The sequence below is a fragment of the Eupeodes corollae genome, chromosome 1 (assembly GCF_945859685.1).
Source record: "Eupeodes corollae chromosome 1, idEupCoro1.1, whole genome shotgun sequence".
Lineage (NCBI taxonomy): Eukaryota > Metazoa > Arthropoda > Insecta > Diptera > Syrphidae > Eupeodes > Eupeodes corollae.
Genome location: NC_079147.1, coordinates 78,484,777 through 78,505,296, shown reverse-complemented (window position 1 = coordinate 78,505,296; position 20,520 = coordinate 78,484,777). Strand labels below are relative to the sequence as shown.

General features: G+C 39.6%; 1 protein-coding gene across 1 annotated transcript; it reads left to right on the top strand.

Moving 5' to 3' along the window:
- The first annotated feature begins 9,582 nt into the window (after nucleotides 1–9,582).
- On the top strand, nucleotides 9,583–20,488 carry LOC129941309 (neprilysin-4-like). The gene is made up of 2 exons (XM_056049908.1): nucleotides 9,583–10,609; nucleotides 18,938–20,488. The coding sequence occupies exons 1-2, from the start codon at nucleotides 9,783–9,785 to the stop codon at nucleotides 20,409–20,411; spliced, it is 2,301 nt and encodes a 766-aa protein (XP_055905883.1). The 5' UTR covers nucleotides 9,583–9,782; the 3' UTR covers nucleotides 20,412–20,488.
- The last annotated feature ends 32 nt before the right edge of the window (nucleotides 20,489–20,520 follow it).

The following is a 20,520-nucleotide window of genomic DNA, read 5'->3' as shown; positions in this document are numbered from 1 at the left end:
AGCAGAATTAAAGTCCACCGGCTTAGATGGCTGGTGGGTCATGTAGAGGGAATGGACACCAGCCCGGAAGGAATTCGAACCCAATCCCAAGGGACGGCGGCGCAGAAAAGGAAGACTACGACTCAGGTGGCCCACTCAGGTGGGTGAAGACCTCAACCAACTTGGCGTGCGAAACTGGAGACAGCTATCTAGGGACCGAGCTGGCTATAGACGCATGTTGGTTTGGGCCCAGGTCCACCCCGGACTGTAGCGCCACCTTGAGTAAGTAAGTAAGAAAATAAGTTTGAGGTCAAGAGATACCAGTTAAGTGAGTATCCAGTAGTAAGTGCAGCGATTTCTCACTTGAAATCGTCCAGTATCCATTTTCAAATAGCTTAGTATCACTAGATTAGTTGAAAGTATTTTCCATAGCCCAAAGGCCTCGGATGTTTCTTATATCGTGCCACAGAAGGGCCACCAGGACTTAGATTTCCTTAATGCCTTCTTATAACGTCTTAGGGATTCTTTGAAAGTATCTTGGTGAGGAACTTCTGAGCCAGTCGAGCTCTGGGGTGTAGTTTTATTAGTATAATTGGGCAAGTAATTTCTACCGATCTTTAGCTAAGGTGAGGTCAAAAATAGTAAATGGTCCAGGTTTCATTGAAGCTCGAAGTATGTTTTTTTTCAATGTCAATGGACTACGGTTTTCATCCACATTGATATTGAATTGGATATATCTATGTTCTGTATTCTTTGGATATTTTACAGTAAAAGATCATATGGTAAATGTTATCGGGAACAAGAATTATGTCTAGAACTTCTTAAGCCATAGATACTTTTAACTTAATAAGAAAAAGTTGAATTTCCGAGATGAGAATTGTCAATTGAAATTACGCATGAAACGTAGCTGTCACTTAAAATCACAAAATGTCATATCAATTTATTTAACAACTTTCAAAAAAGATGCTCTTGGTATAAACATAATACAGTTTTGTGGCGACTAATTTTGACGTTTCAGGCTTTTGCCTCGTTCTTCTTTTATTTCAACCTTATTTCCCTATCTCTTTTTAAATTTGAAGTGATTAGATAAGAGATACAACGTCAAAACTATTCGTCTTAAAATACCGTTCTTAAATTCATGTACATACATATGTCAAACAAAATCAGTGCTGTACTTTGATGTTGCGTGTAATAAACTAAGCTGTCAAAAAAAAATATCTGTCACACAATGCTAGTTGAGCTTTTGTGGTAAAGAAAAATCAAGTATAAAATTATGGCTAAGAGTATAAGTCACTAGGCCTCAGGTTTCATTTAATAACATTTTGTATTTATTTAGCCATCATTTTGAGGAAGAATAAACCATATATTAAAATTTATTTTAAAATGCAAATCAAGACTCATGAGTTATTACAATCGTTGGTAATTTGTTTATAACTTCATCACTAAATAATTCTTCATAAATATCGAAGGAGACACACTCACTTTCGAAAGAATACTTCTAATTGACTTTTGACAAGTCCGAACTACTGAAGCTGATATTTAAAAAGAGAGGGCATTGTGTCCTTGAAAATTCTGAAATACTTATTAGTATTTTGGTCAGATCGCAAAGACAATTTATTTATTTTAGGCATTTATCTGCAGACAAATCATAGGGACTTGTTTAGGAATCATAAAGTCTTTCCTCGTCTTTCCTAGAGGACAGATTTCTACAAAATACCCGAATATCATGAACCAGAACCAAAAAAAATTGTGTTCCAAGAGAATATAAAAAGATCGTCATGATCGATTTGAGGAGAACTCTTAAAATTACCTGACTACTCTTTTCGGCCTCAAATTGCATAAACAATATGAAGTGGCACGTTCGGGATACTAATCAGGGTCAAACCCAATATTTTTGTTTCTTTTGATACAAAAGAAAAAACAGAAAACCCAAGAAGTTATTATCGTGAAATGCAATCAAGGTCTTCTGACATCTATAGCGAATAAGAAAAAGAAAACCACACAAATCCATAAAGAACACCTTCGTTTGTTTAAGGCCGAGGACCTATAGAGGCCCAAGTCCAAGACAAGTCCTACATACAGTTATCAATGATTTAGGGCCTTTGTATCCTGTGCGATTAATGATTTATTACGTCTACCAGAGGACATTGCGGTGACATTATATTGAACGCTGTCTGACTCGAGTCTGAGGCTTAAGTGCGCAAGCCAAGATAAACACGAAGAAATGCAAAGGTTAAGCCATAAGGAGCTCGGTCCTCCTCAGTCAGCCAGCAATTCGATTCACCTACGCGTGCAAATGTTGGGTTATCTCAATTAAAATAAAAAAAGCGAAGATAAATGAATAAAAGGTGCAGTGTATTTACTTTGATTTCGATGAGTGTATGTATAGCGATTTTTCTGTCCTTATATTTCCTCGCGCGCCGATCATCAAGTAGTGTCAATATTGATGTTCGAACTTAAGTAAGTGTCGGAGATGTGGCTGTTGAATGTTAAAGATGTGGTTTAAAGAGGACAATGTCCAGGGTTGGATTCGGTGATATAACGTCAGTGAAATTGTGTCAAACAAAAACCAATGTAGTGTTGCAGTCCCATTAGAAAGAAAGAAAAACGTCAATTTGGAAAAGTTACACAACTCCTTGACAGCTTATTCTCAGGAGTAACGCTAATTTTGTTCTTATTTGGCAATCCGGATGCCTTCTGGACCGTTCCCAAAGTATATGGGAACAAATGACAGATCTAAAGAAACGTCAGAATAGTGAAATGACATTTTTCATTTTCTTAAGTACCGGAGCTGTCAAACCAAAAATCAAATCTATGGCTTATACCTTGGTAGTCCAATACTATTTAACTTCTGTATTTCTTAAGATTTTATTTCGAAATGGTCGATATACAGAAGGGCCCCATATGCATTTGACTAAACTGTTGCTGTTATTCCCGCACTGGGTTTAACCAAAATGAAAAAGGGTAAAATATTGGTAAAGGCTTTGAGATAACACAAAGTATGTACTTATCTGGATGTGATCTGGAAAAAAGTAAATTAGTGGAAGAGTGAATTCCAAAAAAAGAATCTCCATATAAAATTTAACAAGCATTTAAAGCGATATCATAAATTTAACGACCAAAGTGCTTTTAAATGTAGCTTTTCTAGATTTCCTTTAAAGATTTGAAATTGTAAACGTCAAATGGCACAATATTCACGCAATAAAATATGCCACCATAATGAAGTTGGATTTTTTGTTCTGCTAATAAAATTGGAAGTCTGTAAGTGTTGCTGGCTGAAATAATTTGAATTTATATTTGTTTCAGTTGAAAAGAGTTTAAGTTATGTTGAATTTAAATTAATAGAAACTTCCATTTTCACTTTTTACATAAATTGTGTCCACTTGAAAATTGTTGCAAAACCTATTCCTGTTAATTGATTGATATTCCGCTGTGAACGCAACCTTAAGCCAATTAAAATTTCGACTAAATTTGAATACACTTTCTACCTACTCTCAACTCCCTGCGGTGTACATCGGGTGCCTAGTACCTTAAGTGGAGATTGGGTTCCAAACCCAGTGGAAAGTTTTTGGGGGCAGCAAACGAGATGGGGGGAAAAGTTGTTTCCACTAAGGCACCTCTACTTATCCAGACGGCAGCGGAGGAATTCCCGAGATGGAATCAACGGTGGCGTCTACAGTTCCAGTAAGGTTGAACTACTTAGTGAACACCTTATAGGGCTTCTTCGACTTATTCGGAGCCCAGGCCTATAAGGAGCGGTTTTATCCGGCTTAACATCCTTGGAGTTATACTTAGGATCTGGCCCTCCAGGGGGGTTGTGCCGTCGGGGTGATTTCCTGGCCACGTAAAAGCTTTCATAGTTGCGAAGCACCAACAAGCCTCGGATACGGACGGATTTACTGTTGACAACCCACGCAAACGAAATAAGGACAACGAACTTCGGATATGTACATGGAATGTTAGGTCCCTTAACAGACCACGTGCAGCGGAACAATTAGCGGACGCCCTAAACTGCTGCAAGGCAGGTATCAACGCAATATTTACTATGGTGACTGCTACCGCGAAAACCAACAGTGCTTATTTGGATACGGCTTCGTCATTGGAGCCAGACTTAGGCAAGAAGTCTTGAGCTATAGGTGCATCAATGAGCGCCTCATGACTATACGCATCAAGGCTAAATTCGGCAACATTAGCCTGAAATGCGCGCATGCCCCCACAGAAGAGAAAGACGACAACACCAAAGATAAGTTCTTCGAGCTCCTAGACAAAACATATGAGCAGTGCCCTAGCTACGATGTTAAAATAGACCTGGGCGCCAAGCTAAATATTAAGGGAAGACATCTTTATTGGAATAATGGGGAAGAACAGCCTGCACGACAACACTTCCGACAGTGGATTCAGGCTCATAGATTTTGCTGCGGAGCGAACCGTCATGGTAGCCAGTACGCGTTTTCCACACCTCAACATTCACAAAGGAACTTGGACTTCTCCAGATCAATCTACCGTCAACCAGATTGACCATATTGCGATCGACGCCAGACACACTTCCAGCATTATGGATGTCCGAACTTTCCGAGGAGCTAACATCGACTCGGACCACTACCTCGCTGTAGCCAAGGTAGCACTTTGGATTTCCAGACCCAAGGCAAAACAGAGAGGTGCTGGGAGAAGGTACAACGTCGAACGGCTACAATCGCCAGAGATCGCCAAATCCTTTTCCGACCGAGTTACAAGTAACCTATCTCGAAGTTCTCTACCGCCAACACAATGTATCGAAAACCAGTGGCAACAGTGCCAAGATGCAATCAGAGAAGCCGCCTCTGATGTGCTGGGTTTCAAACAGCCCCCAACAAGGAACCCCTGGTTTGATGAGGAATGTAGCCAAACAACGGGCAGGCAAAGCGGCGCTGCATAAAAGGACGAGAGCTGCTCGTGAGCTCTATGAGCAGAAGAGGCGAGAGGAACGCCGACTTCTCAGAAGGAAAAGAGAGGGCATGAAAAGCGTGCGGTCGACCATGTTGAGAGGTATAAAAGCAGGAATGAGGTTCGAAAGTTTTATGAACAGATGAAACGAAATTCACAGGTACATAAACCTAGAACCGAAGGTTGCAAAGACGAAAGTGGAAACAACATAGTGGAACCGCAGTCAATGCTGAGGATCTGGAAGGACCACTTCTGCAGACTGTATAACGGCGACGATGAACAGAATTCCGCTGTCAGGTAGGACGATCCATTCAACATCCCGACTTAGACGAAGAAAAGACTGCCATATCTAAGTTGAAGTCTAATAAAGCCGCTGGCTTGAATGCCGAGCTCTTTAAAGCAGCTGGAGATAAGTTGGTTATGAGCATGCACCAACTTATCTGTAAGATATGGTCGGAACAAAGCCTGCCCGATGAATGGAACCTCAGTACTGTTTGCCCGATCCTGAAAAAAGGAGACCCTCTTAACTGCACCACCTTTAGAGGAATCAGTTTACTTAAGATCGCCAATAAAATCTTCTCTGCCGTAATATGTGAATGTCAAAAGCCCATCGTCAACAACCTGATAGGTTCTCATCAGTGTGGTTTTAGACCAGGAAAGTCCACAATTGATCAAATATTCAAATTACGGGAGATCCTGGAAAAAACCCAAGTACACCAAATCGAGACCCTTTACCTTTTCATCGATTTCAAGGCCGCATTTGACACCATCTACAGGGACGAGCTGTATAGAGCCATGTTTAGTTTTGGCATCCCTGCCAAACTCGTCTGATTGTGCAGGATGACCTTGCAGAATTCACGCTGCTCCAGCAAGGTTGGAAACAACCTGTCAAAAAAGGTTTTAGACAAGGTGATGCCCTGTCATGTGATTTTTTTAACACCGTGCTTGAAAGAATAGTGCAGAGCTCACACGTTAACACTAGAGCCACTATCTTTCAAAAGTCTGTCCAATTGCTGGCATATGCTGATGACATTGACATAATCGGAAGAACTCAGCGTGATGTCAATGGGGCTTATGTGAGTATTGAGGCAGAGCCGGCAAAAATTGGTTTAACGGTTAATGAGCGCAAAACAAAGTACAAGCTGTCGTCAGAAAAGGACATACAACACCGACGTCTTGGTCAAAACGTCACCATCAAGAGACGTAATTTTAAGGTAGTTAAGGACTTCGTCTACCTAGGCTCCACTGTAAACGCAGAAAACAACACAAGCGCTAGATCAAACGCAGAATAACTCTTGCTAACCGCTGTTTCTTTTGACTAAGAAAGCAATTGAGTGGTAAAGTCCTCTTTCGAGGGACCAAAGTGTTGCTATATAAGACCCTTATCATCCCCGTCCTGCTATACGGTGCAGAAGCATGGACTATGACAAAAGCGGATAAAGCACTTTCTTCATGTGATCTACGGTTCCGTATGCATTGAAGGGGAGTGGAGGAGAAGATGGAACGACGAGCTGTACGGGCTGTACACCGAAGCACGTAGACTTAGCCAAAAGGGGAAAGTCCAACGACTTAGATGGCTGGGTCACGTAGAGCGCATGGATACCAATGCTCCGGTCTGGAAAGTCTTGGAATCCGCACCCACAGGACAGCGCAGTAGAGGAAGACCGTGGATCAGGTGGCGCGCACAAGTGAAAGGTGACCTCACCCAACTTGGAGCGCGAAACTGGAGACATCCAGCTAGGGACCGAGCTGGAAAAGTTTGTTGGGTGAGGCCCTAGTTCACACAGGACTGTAGCGCCACCTTAGGTAAGTAAGTAAGTAATCATCTTACACAAACGGAAATTGTAAACGATGACATTTGATAGTCAGAAAAATGATACGTCAAATATCTGTTTAGCCGATTTCACGACTGACCAAGAATCAAATTTCTCCCCTTTTTAGGATCAAAATTGCAACTTCAACGGTAAGTTTCATGTTGTATAGATTGCTTGATTAGTCAATTTTAAATTTTTGTGTGGCTATGTCGTAGGGTAAGCTTCCGACCTGAGTCATATAGAAAACTAAGTTCAACAGTTCGACCTTTGTAGATATTCACGTGTTGGTAGTATCAGAAATATTGTGAGTAAATATAAACAAAAATTAAGTTCCAAACTCCAACATTTTTGACACTTGACCTTGCATATCATTTAATATGCTTCACGTGTCGCATAAACGGGAATTCTTTCTGATTATTATGATGAAGGAAAATTCTTTATACCAATCTTTAATTCTATGTGATTTCTTTTAAAATTATACATTTAAATACATATTATATAATATTATTAAATTTAATTTTATTCATAAGACCCGCTTAAGCATGACACATGACTGTCATTTCTCGTTAGAGAAAGGAATCCATTATCTCTCTGCATCGATTAGAAATTCAATACTGTGACTATTCATAAAATAGTAAACCTTTCTTATCTCTCGCCATATTAAAAGATTAAAAGTCTGTTTTATGATTGCATTATCTCTCATTATTCATATTATAAAATCAACCCATTCAAATCTACACTCAATGAAAATATTGTCCACTATTTTGATAAAGATGGGACATTACTATCTGTACGTCATAAAATATCCCCTACCAAAACAAAAAACCAATAATAAAATTAATTACTTTTATTATTTGTATTTAACAACAACATATTAAATGTAGATATTCCTACAAAAGGTATACTTATACAGAGATTCTTATTCAAAGAAGAATCAAAATGGCACAGAATCTTTGCCTCAAAACGTTCAAATAAATAATCCTAACTTTACACCCATTTCTAAGTTCTATTCTTGTCTCGGATGTAGGTCTAGAACCAGATAGTGTGTGTAAAGTTTACAGGATGTTCCTTGCTCATATACTTCCGGCTAACGTTCTTTTCCAATAATTTTTGAGTTCTAATTGCGGATAGTAGTTTTTGACATACGTAACTTCTTGTCAATTTACTCGTTAATATTATTTGAAGTACATTGATTGGATGGGTGGTGGCGCTAGTGATTATCATCCATTCTTAACTTTACGAATCAAAGTTTCTTTAAGGTTACGATTTCTTTGGTCATTGAATGAAGGAATTTAGATTTAAACTTGGAAACACACTACTTGTCAGTTTACTCGTTACTCTACATTTTAGTACATTGTTTTGTGTAATGGTGGCGCTAGTGATTTACCCGCATTCTAAACTCTTCGAGACAAAGTACTTCAGCGGTTACTATTTTATTTCTTATTGATTAAAGGAACTTAGATTTAAACTCGGAAACACAGTTTACTCGTTACTCTACAGTTTAGTACATTGAATGGTGTGATGGAGGCGCTAGTGATGTTCCCTCATTCTTAACTCTACCAGACAAAATTTCTTAAAGGTTACGATTTTCTTGCTAATTAAATGAAGGAACTTAGATTTAAACTTGGAAACACACTACTTGTCAGTTTAGTCGTTACTATACATTTTAGTGAATTGATTAGTGTAATGGTGGCGCTAGTGATCTACCCACATTCTTAACTCTTATAGACAAAAGTTCCTTCAAGGTAACTATTTCATTGCTCATTGAATGAAGGAATTTAGATTTAAACTCGGAAACATACTACTCGTCAGTTCACTCGTTACTCTACATTTTAGTACATTGATTGATGTGATTGTGGCGCTTGTGATTTTCGTCCCATTCTGAACCTTATCAAAGTTATTGAACGGTTACGATTTTCTTGCTGATTGAATGAAGGAACAATACTTGTCAGTTTATTCGTTACTATACATTTTAGTGAATTGATTAGTGTAAGGTGGCGCTAGCGATTTACCTTAAAGGTAACGATTTCCTTGCTTGGTGTGGTGGTGGCGCTAGTGATTTACCCGCGTTCTTAACTCTTCGAGACAAAGTTCATTAAAGATTACGATTTACTTGCTCAATGAATGAAGCAATTTAGATTTAAACTTGGAAACACACTAATTGTCAGTTTACTCGTTACTCTACATTTTAGTACATTGTTTGATGAAATGGTGGCGCTAGTGATTTTGCCCCATTCTTTAATCTTCCCGACAAAGTTTCTTAAAGGTAACAATATCCTTGCTGATTGAATGAAGTAACTTAGATTTAAACTTGGAAACACACTACTTATCAGTTTATTCGTTACTATACATTTTAGTGAATTGATTAGTGTAATGGTGGCGCTAGTGATCTACCCACATTTTTAACCATTCCAGACAAAAGTTCCTTAAAGGTAACGATTTCCTTGCTCATTGAATGAAGGAACTTAGATTTAAACCTGGAAACATACTACTCGTCAGTTCACTCGTTACTCTACATTTTAGTACATTTATTGGAGTGGTGGTGGCGCTAGTGATTTTCCTCAATTCTTAACTATGCCAGACAAAGTTCCTTGACGGCGAATCAGGTGTCACTTCGGAAATTCTTCTAAACGAAAGTTCTATAGATTAAGCGAGTAAATTGTTAAATGTAACGAACACCCTATAAGCATTTTCAAAATCACTCTCATTCAGAGGATTGTTTGCAAATGATTACCTACTTCTGATATTCCCAACTGATAATCCAATACATTTATAGGAATACAAATTAAAAATGAAGATAGATTATTCCAATTTGATTTTTTTTTAACGAAAAAGATTCTCTCACTGAGCATTGAGATCACTCTGAGATGCTTGTCCAGTACCATTCTGACCTTATTCGCCAACAGTATCATTTTTAAAAAACTGGAAACACCATCGGATAGGGGATTTTTCAATTAAAAAAAAACACGTCATAAGTTTATATAAGTGAAGATAAGTGTAAAAAGCGATTTTTTAAAACGTCAAAAAAACATTCGAATTTGAAGAATTTGTTTTCGAAAAACTAACATGAAAGTGAATCTTGTCGGTTCAATATTCGTATTGATAGTGTTTAGTTGCTTACACTGTGACGTTTTCTGTTTACCTAACCCTAGGGGCACCACCAAAGATAATGTTCTAAACACTGTTGATTCCCCACTGAAAGTGACAAGAAAAAACTCTTCCAGCAGCAACGATGAAGCAGCAACTATAACTGCCAATATTGCTGCTGCTAGTGGACATGGATCTCAGCCTTATTCGTCACTTTGGAAAGTCTTTGACTCTGAGGAGAGTATTCGAGCTATCCAGGCCAAAATAATGAAGAGCTACATGAATTTCTCCGTCGATCCTTGTGATGATTTCTATGAATACGCTTGTGGCAATTGGGAAAACGTTCATCCCATTCCAAAGGACAAATCAGAATACTCGTTGTTTAGTTTGTTGAATAACAACATTCAAAATGAACTTCGTGAAATTCTCACCCAGCCCATAACTTCCATCAATCATTCCAAACAGGAACTCAGTGCTGAGGAAAAGGCAAAGGTTTATTTTATGACTTGCATCGACGAGGAAACCATCAATCGGCGAGGAGTTGATCCTTTGTTATATTTTATTGATGAACTCGGTGGCTGGCCGGTGCTCGATGAGAACAATTGGTCAGAGAAGGAGTTCGATTGGTTGCAACTTTCCATAAAAACGACTTTGTTAGGATATCCGGCAGTCATTTTTTCCGATGTCGAAATGGATTTGAGGAATTCGACACGGTATGCTATTTATCTGGAGGAGGGAAGATTGGGTCTCAGCAATCGAGATGACTATTTGAATAGCGATAATGAAGACCATCTAGATGCGTATAGGTAAGGAACCTAGATTATATTAAATGTTTTTATGAATGAAAATGACGAAATATTTAAATAATATTACACACTTCAGCCAGGGCCGTGTGTAAAGATTGTTCCTAGAACCGGTGGTACTAATAATAAGTTTGTTCCGAAATTTTTAGCACGTGAATGCAATCAAAACGTAATCTTGTGATCCCCAAATTAGTTTATTCCCTGACAACAAAAAAAGGTGAAAAATAATAAAATTCAAACTTATATTGTAACCGATCACGACGCTATTCTTAGATACTACAGCTGACATTTCTGTTATCTTCAAGCTTTCTTAGGCTCTTATATACAATTTCTACAACCGTGAATCGTCTTAGTTGGTCAATGCTTAGCTAAATGCGAATCTCCTTTTTTAACATACAGAAATATGTTCACACCAATTTGCTGTCACAATTTTCCACAAATTTTAATCAAAATAGATAAGCATAGTTCACAAGTGACTTTTTAGCTGATTTTAAGCTTATAATGCGTGTGATTTGGGTCTAATTTTGAAAGTACTGTTTATTGACAAATAAAGCTACATACATAAGTGCAAATTTACGCTGCTGGCGATCAGGAAACCAAAATGAATACGTCATGTGAATAATATCCATTTTGTACTCGCGATCATTACCGCATATAGCTACAGTGTGTTAGGGGCTTAAAGTTTTTTAATGACTTGCAAATATTTGCCTCAAGGCAAACATGGAGTTGTGTTATTCAACGTTCACATTAGCCTCAAGGTGGCGTTGGAAGTTTTATGTACAAAAGTTGAGTACAAAAAAACGGTAATAGCTTATGTCGCCGTAGCCACTAGGTTCTGCCCCTATAAACACCCACGATTATAGTACTTTAGGTTTTATACACAAAGATGACAGTTATAATTAAACCATTTTATCAACATGTGATTTTCGTTTTCTTATGAATATGACGTTTCTAACGCAATAGCTGCGTTCAATCTCGTGTTGGATTTGGATAGGGTATCTTGGATAGGTGGATTTTTAGATATATTGTTGAACGAGTTGGATAGCTGTAGTGAGATAGCTGTCAAAAATAAAAATAAATTTCAGCGGTTCAAAAAAAGCAGAGACACATTTAAGCTTCGAAATCAAAATTGTTGTAAGATTAAACTTTTAATGGATAATTCAACCTATTCGTCGGACCTAGCAAATTGGTCATGTTAAATCGGGAATAAAATAAGTCAGTTTTGAAGTTTAAAAAAATAGATCATAATTACCTTCTATGAATTTCTTTGTATAATTCTTATAACGAGTTTCTTAAGGTCATCCCGCAAGTACAATGATCTTTTAAGCATGTTGAAAATGTGAAGCGGACCATTTTTACATGAATGCTTTGTTTTTATGTCAAACCACGTTGGAGCGTAGACTTTCGCAATAAATATGACAAGTTCTTTGATGTGCCAGTTTTCCTAGATCCTTGCTAGCTAAAGCGGGCAAAATTGAACCTCTAGAAATAGCTAAGAACATTTGATGCAAATATTTTTGATCTGTGCTTAACGAGTCAGCATCCACATCCAAAAGTGCTTCATTTACTTACTTACTTACTTAAGGTGGCGCTACAGTCCTGTGTGAACTAGTGCCTCACCCAACAAACTTCTCCATCTAGCTCGGTCCCTAGCTAGATGTCTCCAGTTTCGCGCTCCAAGTTGGGTGAGGTCACCTTCCAGTTGTGCGCGCCACCTGATTCGCGGTCTTCCTCTACTGCGCTGTCCTGTGGGTGCGGATTCGAAGACTTTCCGGGCCGGAGCATTGGTTTCCATGCACTCTACGTGACCCAGCCATCTTAGTCGTTGGACTTTTACTCTTCTGGCTAAGTCTACGTCGCTGTACAGCCCGTACAGCTCGTCGTTCCATCTTCTCCTCCACTCCCCTTCGATGCATACGGAACCGTAGATCACATGAAGAACTTTTCTCTCGAAGCGACCCAAGGTGCTTTCATCCGCTTTTGTCATAGTCCATGCTTCTGCACCGTATAGCAGAACGGGGATGATAAGGGTCTTATACAGCAACACTTTGGTCCCTCGAGAGAGGACTTTACCACTCAATTGCTTTTTTCGTCAAAAGAAACAGCGGTTAGCAAGAGTTATTCTGCGTTTGATCTCAGTGCTGGTGTTGTTTTCTGCGTTAACAGCGGAGCCTAGGTAGACGAAGTCCTTAACTACCTTAAAGTTACGTCTGTCGATGGTGACGTTTTGACCAAGACTTCGGTGTTGTATGTCCTTTTCTGACGACAGCATGTACTTTGTTTTGCCCTCATTAACCGTTAAACCAATTTTTTCTGCCTCTGCCTCAATACTCCCAAAAGCCCCATTGACATCACGCTGAGTTCCTTCCATTATGTCAATGTCATCAGCATATGCCAGCAATTGGACAGACTTTTGAAAGATAGTAGTGTTAACGTGTGAGCTCTGCACTATTCTTTCAAGCACGGTGTTAAAAAAATCACATGACAGTGCATCACCTTGTCTAAAACCTTTTTTGACAGGTTGTTTCCAACCTTGCTGGAGCAGCGTGAATTCTCTGGTCATCCTGCACAAACGGACGAGTTTGGCAGGGATGCCAAAACTAAACATGGCTCTATACTGCTCGTCCCTGTAGATGCTGTCATATGCGGCCTTGAAATCGATGAAAATATGGTGGGTGTCGATTTGGTGTTCTTGAGTTTTTTTCCAGGATCTGCCGTAATTTGAATATTTGATCAACTGTGGACTTTCCTGGTCTAAAACCACACTGATAAGGACCTATCATGTTGTTGACGATGGGCTTTAGACGTTCACATATTACGGTGCATGCTCCTAACCAACTTATCTCCAGCTGCTTTAAAGAGCTCGGCATTCAAGCCATCCGCTCCAGCGGCTTTATAAGACTTCAGCTTAGATATGGCAATCTTTACTTCGTCTAAGTCGGGAGGACGGGATTGTTGGCTTTCATCGTCTATATTGAATGGATCATCCTGCCTGACAGCGGAATTCAGTTCTTCGTCGCCGTTATGCAGTCTGCAGAAGTGTTCCTTCCATATCCTCAGCATTGACTGCGGTTGACTATGATGTTTCCACTTTCGTCTTTGCAGCCTTCGGTTCTAGGTTTATGTACCTGTGAATTTCGTTTCACCTGTTCATAAAACTTTCGAACCTCATTCCTGCTCTTATACCTCTCAACATCTTCGACCGCACGCTTCTCATGCCCTCTCTTTTTCCTTCTGAGAAGTCGGCGTTCCTCTCTCCTCTTCTGCTCATAGAGCTCACGAGCAGCTCTCGTCCTTTTATGCAGCGCTGCTTTACATGCCTGTTGTTTGGCTACATTCCTCATCAAACCAGGGGTTCCATGTTGGTAGCTGTTTGAAACCCAGCACATCAGAGGCGGCTTCTCTGATTGCATCTTGGCAATGTTGCCACTGGTTTTCGATACATTGTGTTGGCGGCAGAGAACTTCGAGAGAGAAGCCGCCGGAAACGGTCGGAAAAGGATTTGGCGATCTCTGGCGATTGTAGCCGTTCGATGTTGTACCTTCTCTCAGCATCTAGCTGTTTTCCCTTGGGTATGGAAACCCGAAGTGCTACCAAGTTCCTTTGTGGATGTTGAGGTGTGGAAAACACGTACTGGCTACCATGACGTTTCGCCTCGCAGCAAAATCTATGAGCCTGAATCCGTTGTCGGAAGTGTTGTGGTGCAGGCTGTTCTTTCCGATTATTCCACCAAAGATGTCTTCCCTTCCTAGCTTGGCATTTAAACCTTCCAGGACTATTTTAATATCGTAGCTAGGGCACTGCTCATACTTTTTGGTGTTGTCGTCTTTCTCTTCTGTGGGGCGTGCGGGCATATCAGGCTAATGTTGCCGAATGCCTTGATGCGTATGGTCATGAAGTGCTCCATTTACTGCTTCAAAATTCACAACTTTGAAGCTTAGGCACTTTTCAAGCCTTTTCCCAATGCTTCCAGAAAAACTATTAGGGCCGGTGGAGGTTCCATCGAGACTTGCAAACAGATGACGAAGCGGTAGCTCATTTGCATGTAATAAGCACACAAACCATTGTAAAGGACGACTGAAACGTTTTTCTAACAATGCAATGACTCCGTTCTTGTATCCTGTAGTTACAGCAGTGCCATCACACCCAATTGCTACCCAAGACCTTTCGAGATTTTTTTTCTAGAAAGTCAACTATACTTCTTCCAATATTAACTGCTTTTCCCGAATCAATTGGAAGGTGTCTTATGTATTCTAAATCAGGCTCCGATATAAGTGATGTATGTATGTTCTTCAGTAACAGTCTTTCGATGTAAAATGTTGTCAGTCTTAGAGATGAATAATGGTTTGTCCTTACGGCCGTCAAAATAAAGTGAGGATATAGGTTTTCTTAAACCTGCAGCTTCATATTGTAAACCTTCACGGACTTTTTGACACTCTCGTCGTGATTTACTCCGATCTATCACTTTCGATAAATTTTCACTACATATGACGTTTAAATCCAAAATAGCAGCGTTTACTATGAAAGCAGCCGATGTCTCTGACGATGAATATGACGTTTCTAACGCAATTTGAATGGATCTTCCAGACGTTTACAAAAAGTTCTACAATATTTTTTCGAATAACTTTTCCCTTTCAAACAAAAATTCGTGAGATCGTAAAAGTTTAAGACGGTGGAAAAAAATAAGAAAAATGTAGTACAGTTATACAATGGCATCCCATTTGGTACTGGAATCAGTCATGTGACTGCTAAGCACTCCAAGCCAAAAACACTATGAAGAAATAAATCCTTGGTACGTATCACCCTCCAAAACCCATTTGTTTACATTGTTGTATTTGTAATGTGGACGAATTCAACAAAAACTTTGACGTGTTTTCACGCATACATAGAAACACTTACTGAGTTTTTTGGGGAAATTTATTAAATTAGAGGAGAAATTACACGCACACTATGAAAAAGTTTATGAGGCTGATTTCCTGTTTAGTTTGTAGGCAAACCAAGATGTCTACCGACGATTTATATCTTCATATAGAGTGTTTTACCTCCAAGCCATTTTCATAGATTTAAAATTGTCTGGAAATCGAAATAGCTTGGTAAAGCCAAGTTATCATTTAGCTTCTCCGATTCCATTGAATGTACAATAATTCGGTAACTGAACGGTAGTGGTTCAAAGGGCCGATATTGACTTTCAATAAAACGCAAGTTGTTTAGCAAATTATTGTAATTTCTTTTTATTATTATAAAGTTGTTATGATTCAATAATGTAAGCAAAATGGCTGCCGCGACTGTCTCCATCCGATGGTCCAAGTTTTCGAAGGCACTGAGGCATAATTGAAGTTGTATGCCGTTTAGCCGTTTACGTTAATCATTTAGCTCTTAAATTGTTGCTGGCTTATTGACGTACACCTTTTCTTTCAAATAAGTCCAAAGGAAGAAGTCAAATCACATTATTTTGGCCGCTAATTGACATCGCCACCATATGAAATAACAAGGTCATTAAATTTGTCGCCATTGTTTTGTTAATTGTGTGGAAAGTAACACCGTCGTGTTGGAAACACATATCGTCCACATCCATATCTTCCAATTTGGGCAATAAAAAGTTCGTTATCATCTCACAGTAACTGCCTAATCAGCCTCCTTTTAGAAAAGCCTATCCAGCCTATAAACCACACCCATTCTTTGTTTGTGCATTGGTTTTTTGACAATCTTACTTACTTACTTACTTAAGGTGGCGCTACAGCCTTTGTGTGAACTAGGGCCTTACCCAACAAACTTCTCCATCTATAGCTCGGTCCCTAGCTAGATGTCTCCAGTTTCGCGCTCCAAGTTGGGTGGAGTCACCTTCCACTTGTGCGCACCACCTGATCCGCGGTCTTTCTCTACTGCGCTGTCCTGTGGGTGCGGATTCCAAGACTTTCTGGGCCGGAGCATTGGTTTCCATGCGCTCTACGTGACCCAGCCATCTTATTCGTTGGACTTTTACTCTTCTTGCTAAGTCTACGTCGCTGTACAGCCCGTACAGTTCGTCGTTCCATCTTCTCCTCCACTCCCCTTCGATGCATACGGGACCGTAGATCACACGAAGAACTTTTCTCTCGAACCGACCCAAGGTGCTTTCATCCGCTTTTGTCATGGTCCATGCTTCTGCACCGTATAGCAGGACGGGGATGATAAGGGTCTTATATAGCAACACTTTGGTCCCTCGAGAGAGGACATTACCACTCAATTGCTTTCTTAGTCCAAAGAAACAGCGGTTAGCAAGAGTTATTCTGCGTTTGATCTCAGCGCTGGTGTTGTTTTGTGCGTTTACAGCGGAGCCTAGGTAGACGAAGTCCTTGACTACCTCAAAGTTACGTCTGTCGATTGTGACGTTTTGACCAAAACGTCGGTGTTGTGTGTCCTTTTTTGACAATCACTTTTTGATTATCATTCAACCGAATGTGGCAGTTCAGCTCATTGACGAATCCATTGAGGTGAAAATGTACTTCATCACTAAAGATGATCATCCATTGTTGCTATTTCTTACCACCATTCTCACCATTGCCGACGCTGAAATAGATAAGAGGCTTTAATTCAGGCTACCATATTTTCTCGTATACCGTATACAGAATTTTATTCGTGAAATAATTATTTCCGTACCCCCCGTATGAACCTGTCACTACAATTCGATAAATCTCGAATGTATTTTTATCGTATACATGATTAGTAGCGCTTATCTTTATATTGTGTCGTTCACACGAACAAAATTTCATCGAATTCGTTCATTACGTCGTGTTTTCGATTTGACAATGGTAGGTTGACTGCCGACATTGCTTTTGCCCCTGCCACGCCTCAAAACCCGTACGTGAAAAAATCAAATCGCATATTTCACGTGTGAAACACCATGAAAAAATCGATCGAATGGTCGCAGTCTGAACGTAGCCTAAGCGTGTAAATGCAGGTCCTTATGCATAATGTCCATCAACGAAGAGCTTTTGAGGCACACTATCACGAACAGCAGCAATATTTTCTGCAGCACGAGCTGTACAACTGGTGTTTTCACATCTCCTACAGATTCGGGTTGTACAAATTTTTGCACGACATTTCCGACTGTACTCACATTTCGACGATTAAATTGACCGAACAGATCACGAAGTTCACGATATGCATTTTAAATATTTGAAACCCCGTTTTCATAATAAACCTGAATAACTTTGAAGCGTTGGTAAATTAGTCTAAAATTGAGAAATGTCAAATCAAATGCAGAAAAAACTTTTAGGTGTGGGTCACCCTTTATAATGTCTTGCGCAAGTGTAAAAGCAGCTGTCAAATTGGCTCTAGACGCCATTTTGAATGATCGTGTGGGACTTCTCTAATGGCTGAACATAAAAACTGCGTTTTTCCTCAGTAATTGACAAAAAAAAACAGAATTCTACACAGGTGAAAGCCATCCGTTAGTAAAAAAATCATTTTTAAATACTCCCCTCGTTACACCTGATGTGTGCCTTCACCTGCTTCCTATGATAAAAATGCTGTTTATACTAAAGGTCTGGTCAAAAAGAACGCGGGCCGGCGAGACGCGGAGGGCTACTCCGCGTTCCTGTTTCTGATAGATTTTTGTTGTTCAAACAGAACGCGATCAAGACCAGCGATTGAAAATGGAACACGACAATCTAATTGATGTTGTACGGATTTGTACAAGGAACGCGACACGGTTAAACGTCAAACGTGATGCTGCTCAAGTTTCACGAAAAACTTAAATTCTTGACAAAAAAATTCCTAACTTTTTTCGTTTAAAAAGGACACTGGAATTGTTTGGATTCGCTAGGTAAAGTTTGTTTTGTCGCTGTTTATTACAAAAGCGAAAAAAAAAGATTGGTCTTGACTTTTGAAACTTGGTCAACAGAACGCCGAAAGCTGACCGGGTCTGGTTTTCGCGTCCTGTTTAACGTAACAGACCTCGGAGGGTAGTAGCTCGTTCTAACCATCCCGTGTGTCCGCGTTCTGTTTGACCAGGATTTAAATATTTTGACATTGATAGTTTTGGTAATTTGTTTGAAGGAGCGTTCACAGCGAAATTTAAAATATTTTAAGTCTCAAAAACGAAGAAAACTGTCTTTCCTGATTTGACACTTATTTGTTGACATGAATATTTTGACTTTCCATGCCGATTACAGAATGAGATGAATTTTTTAACTTTTGCCAGAAATGTCAAAGTCATAATATTATTCTCTTAAAAACTCACCAGATTTAAAGTCGAATTCACACTTTCCGGAGTGGCTCATTTTAAAGGCTTCGTGCAGAAACTGTTGTTATCTTAATGTCACACTTTAAATATTTTTTTTCTTTCAGGAACCTTATCGTGACAGTTCTAAGACTTCTTGATGTCGATCCCGAAAAAGCCGAAGAAACTTCCAAGGAAATTGTTGATTTTGAAATCCAATTGGCAAACATCACTACTGATCCTCATGTTCGTGTCGACCTCAACGAAATGTACATTCCGAAAACGATCGCCGAACTTAATATTGAATACGAAAATATAGATTGGATAGCTTTCTTTTCTGGTATCCTTGAAACTCGACTTCACCCCAATCAAACAATTGTTGTTCTTTCGGCCAACTACTATGGCAATTTAACGCGTCTTTTGAAGGACGTCGAACCGAAAACCCTTGCCAATTATATGATATGGCGAGGTATTCATCCGTTCCTCGATGGTTTGGATGAAAACTTTCGAGCAGCTTTGCAGACTTTCAAAGAGGCTCTAACTGGACAGAAAGAACCTCTTCCTCGATGGAAAGAATGTCTTAAAGAGGTGAACACTCAAGTGGGCATGGCCACTGGGGCTATGTTTGTGCAGCGTTATTTCGATGAAGATAGTAAAAATGAAACAGTTGGACTTTTAAGTGAGGTTAAGGATGCCTTTACAGAGACACTGATGGGTCTTGAATGGATCGATGAGAGAACAAAGGAACTAGCACATAATAAAGTCAATAAAACAAAGCTTGCTGTCGGCTACCCAGATTTTATACTGAACCCAACAGAGCTCAACAAGCTTTATAGTGATTTAAAGGTTATGCCAGAGAAACGCTTTGAAAACACGCTCAACTTGGTTAAATATTCCTCCAGAGAGCGTAGGGTACGATTTTCGAAAAACGTTGACAAGGAAATGTGGCCGTCAGCACCAGCTGTAGTTAATGCGTTCTTCGAACAGACCAACAATCGAATCGTAATTCCTGTTGGGATTTTGCAACCTCCAGTTTTTCATAAGAATTTCCCGCGAGCTCTCAACTATGGTTCAATGGGGGCATTTGTAGGCCACGAACTGACACATGGTTTTGATGATGTTGGCAGGGAATTTGACTCAGCTGGCAATATGATCCCATGGTGGAGTATGGAGGCTGTCAAGGGATTCCAAGAAAGAGAGAAATGTTTCGTAGATCAATATGGAAACTTTTCAGTAAATGGAAAGTTTTTACCGGGAATTATGTCAAAGGGAGAGAATATTGCCGATAACGGAGGCGTACGCCAAGCCTTCCGAGTCTATCGCAAATGGCAGATTGCTAATAAAAAGTCAAAAAGAGACTCAACTGAAGCAATGCCTGGTTTGAATTTAACCAATGACCAATTATTTTTTGTTGCTTATGGTCAATCATGGTGCAATGCAATACGACCAGAAGCATTGGAAAATCGGCTGCAGACAAATTTCCATTGTCCAGGAAAGTTTAGGGTCATTGGTGCTCTAGCGAACTTTGAAGATTTCTCAGATGTTTTCCAGTGTCCTGTGGGCAGTAAGATGAATCCAACTAAAAAATGTCGAATGTGGTGAAGAGTTTTTGTAAGTCCTGGCGAGTTGGTGGGGAAATATTGTTTGTTCAGAAATAAATTAAAATTTTAACATAAGAATGAATAGTTGTTTTAATTCGTATATTTTCAAA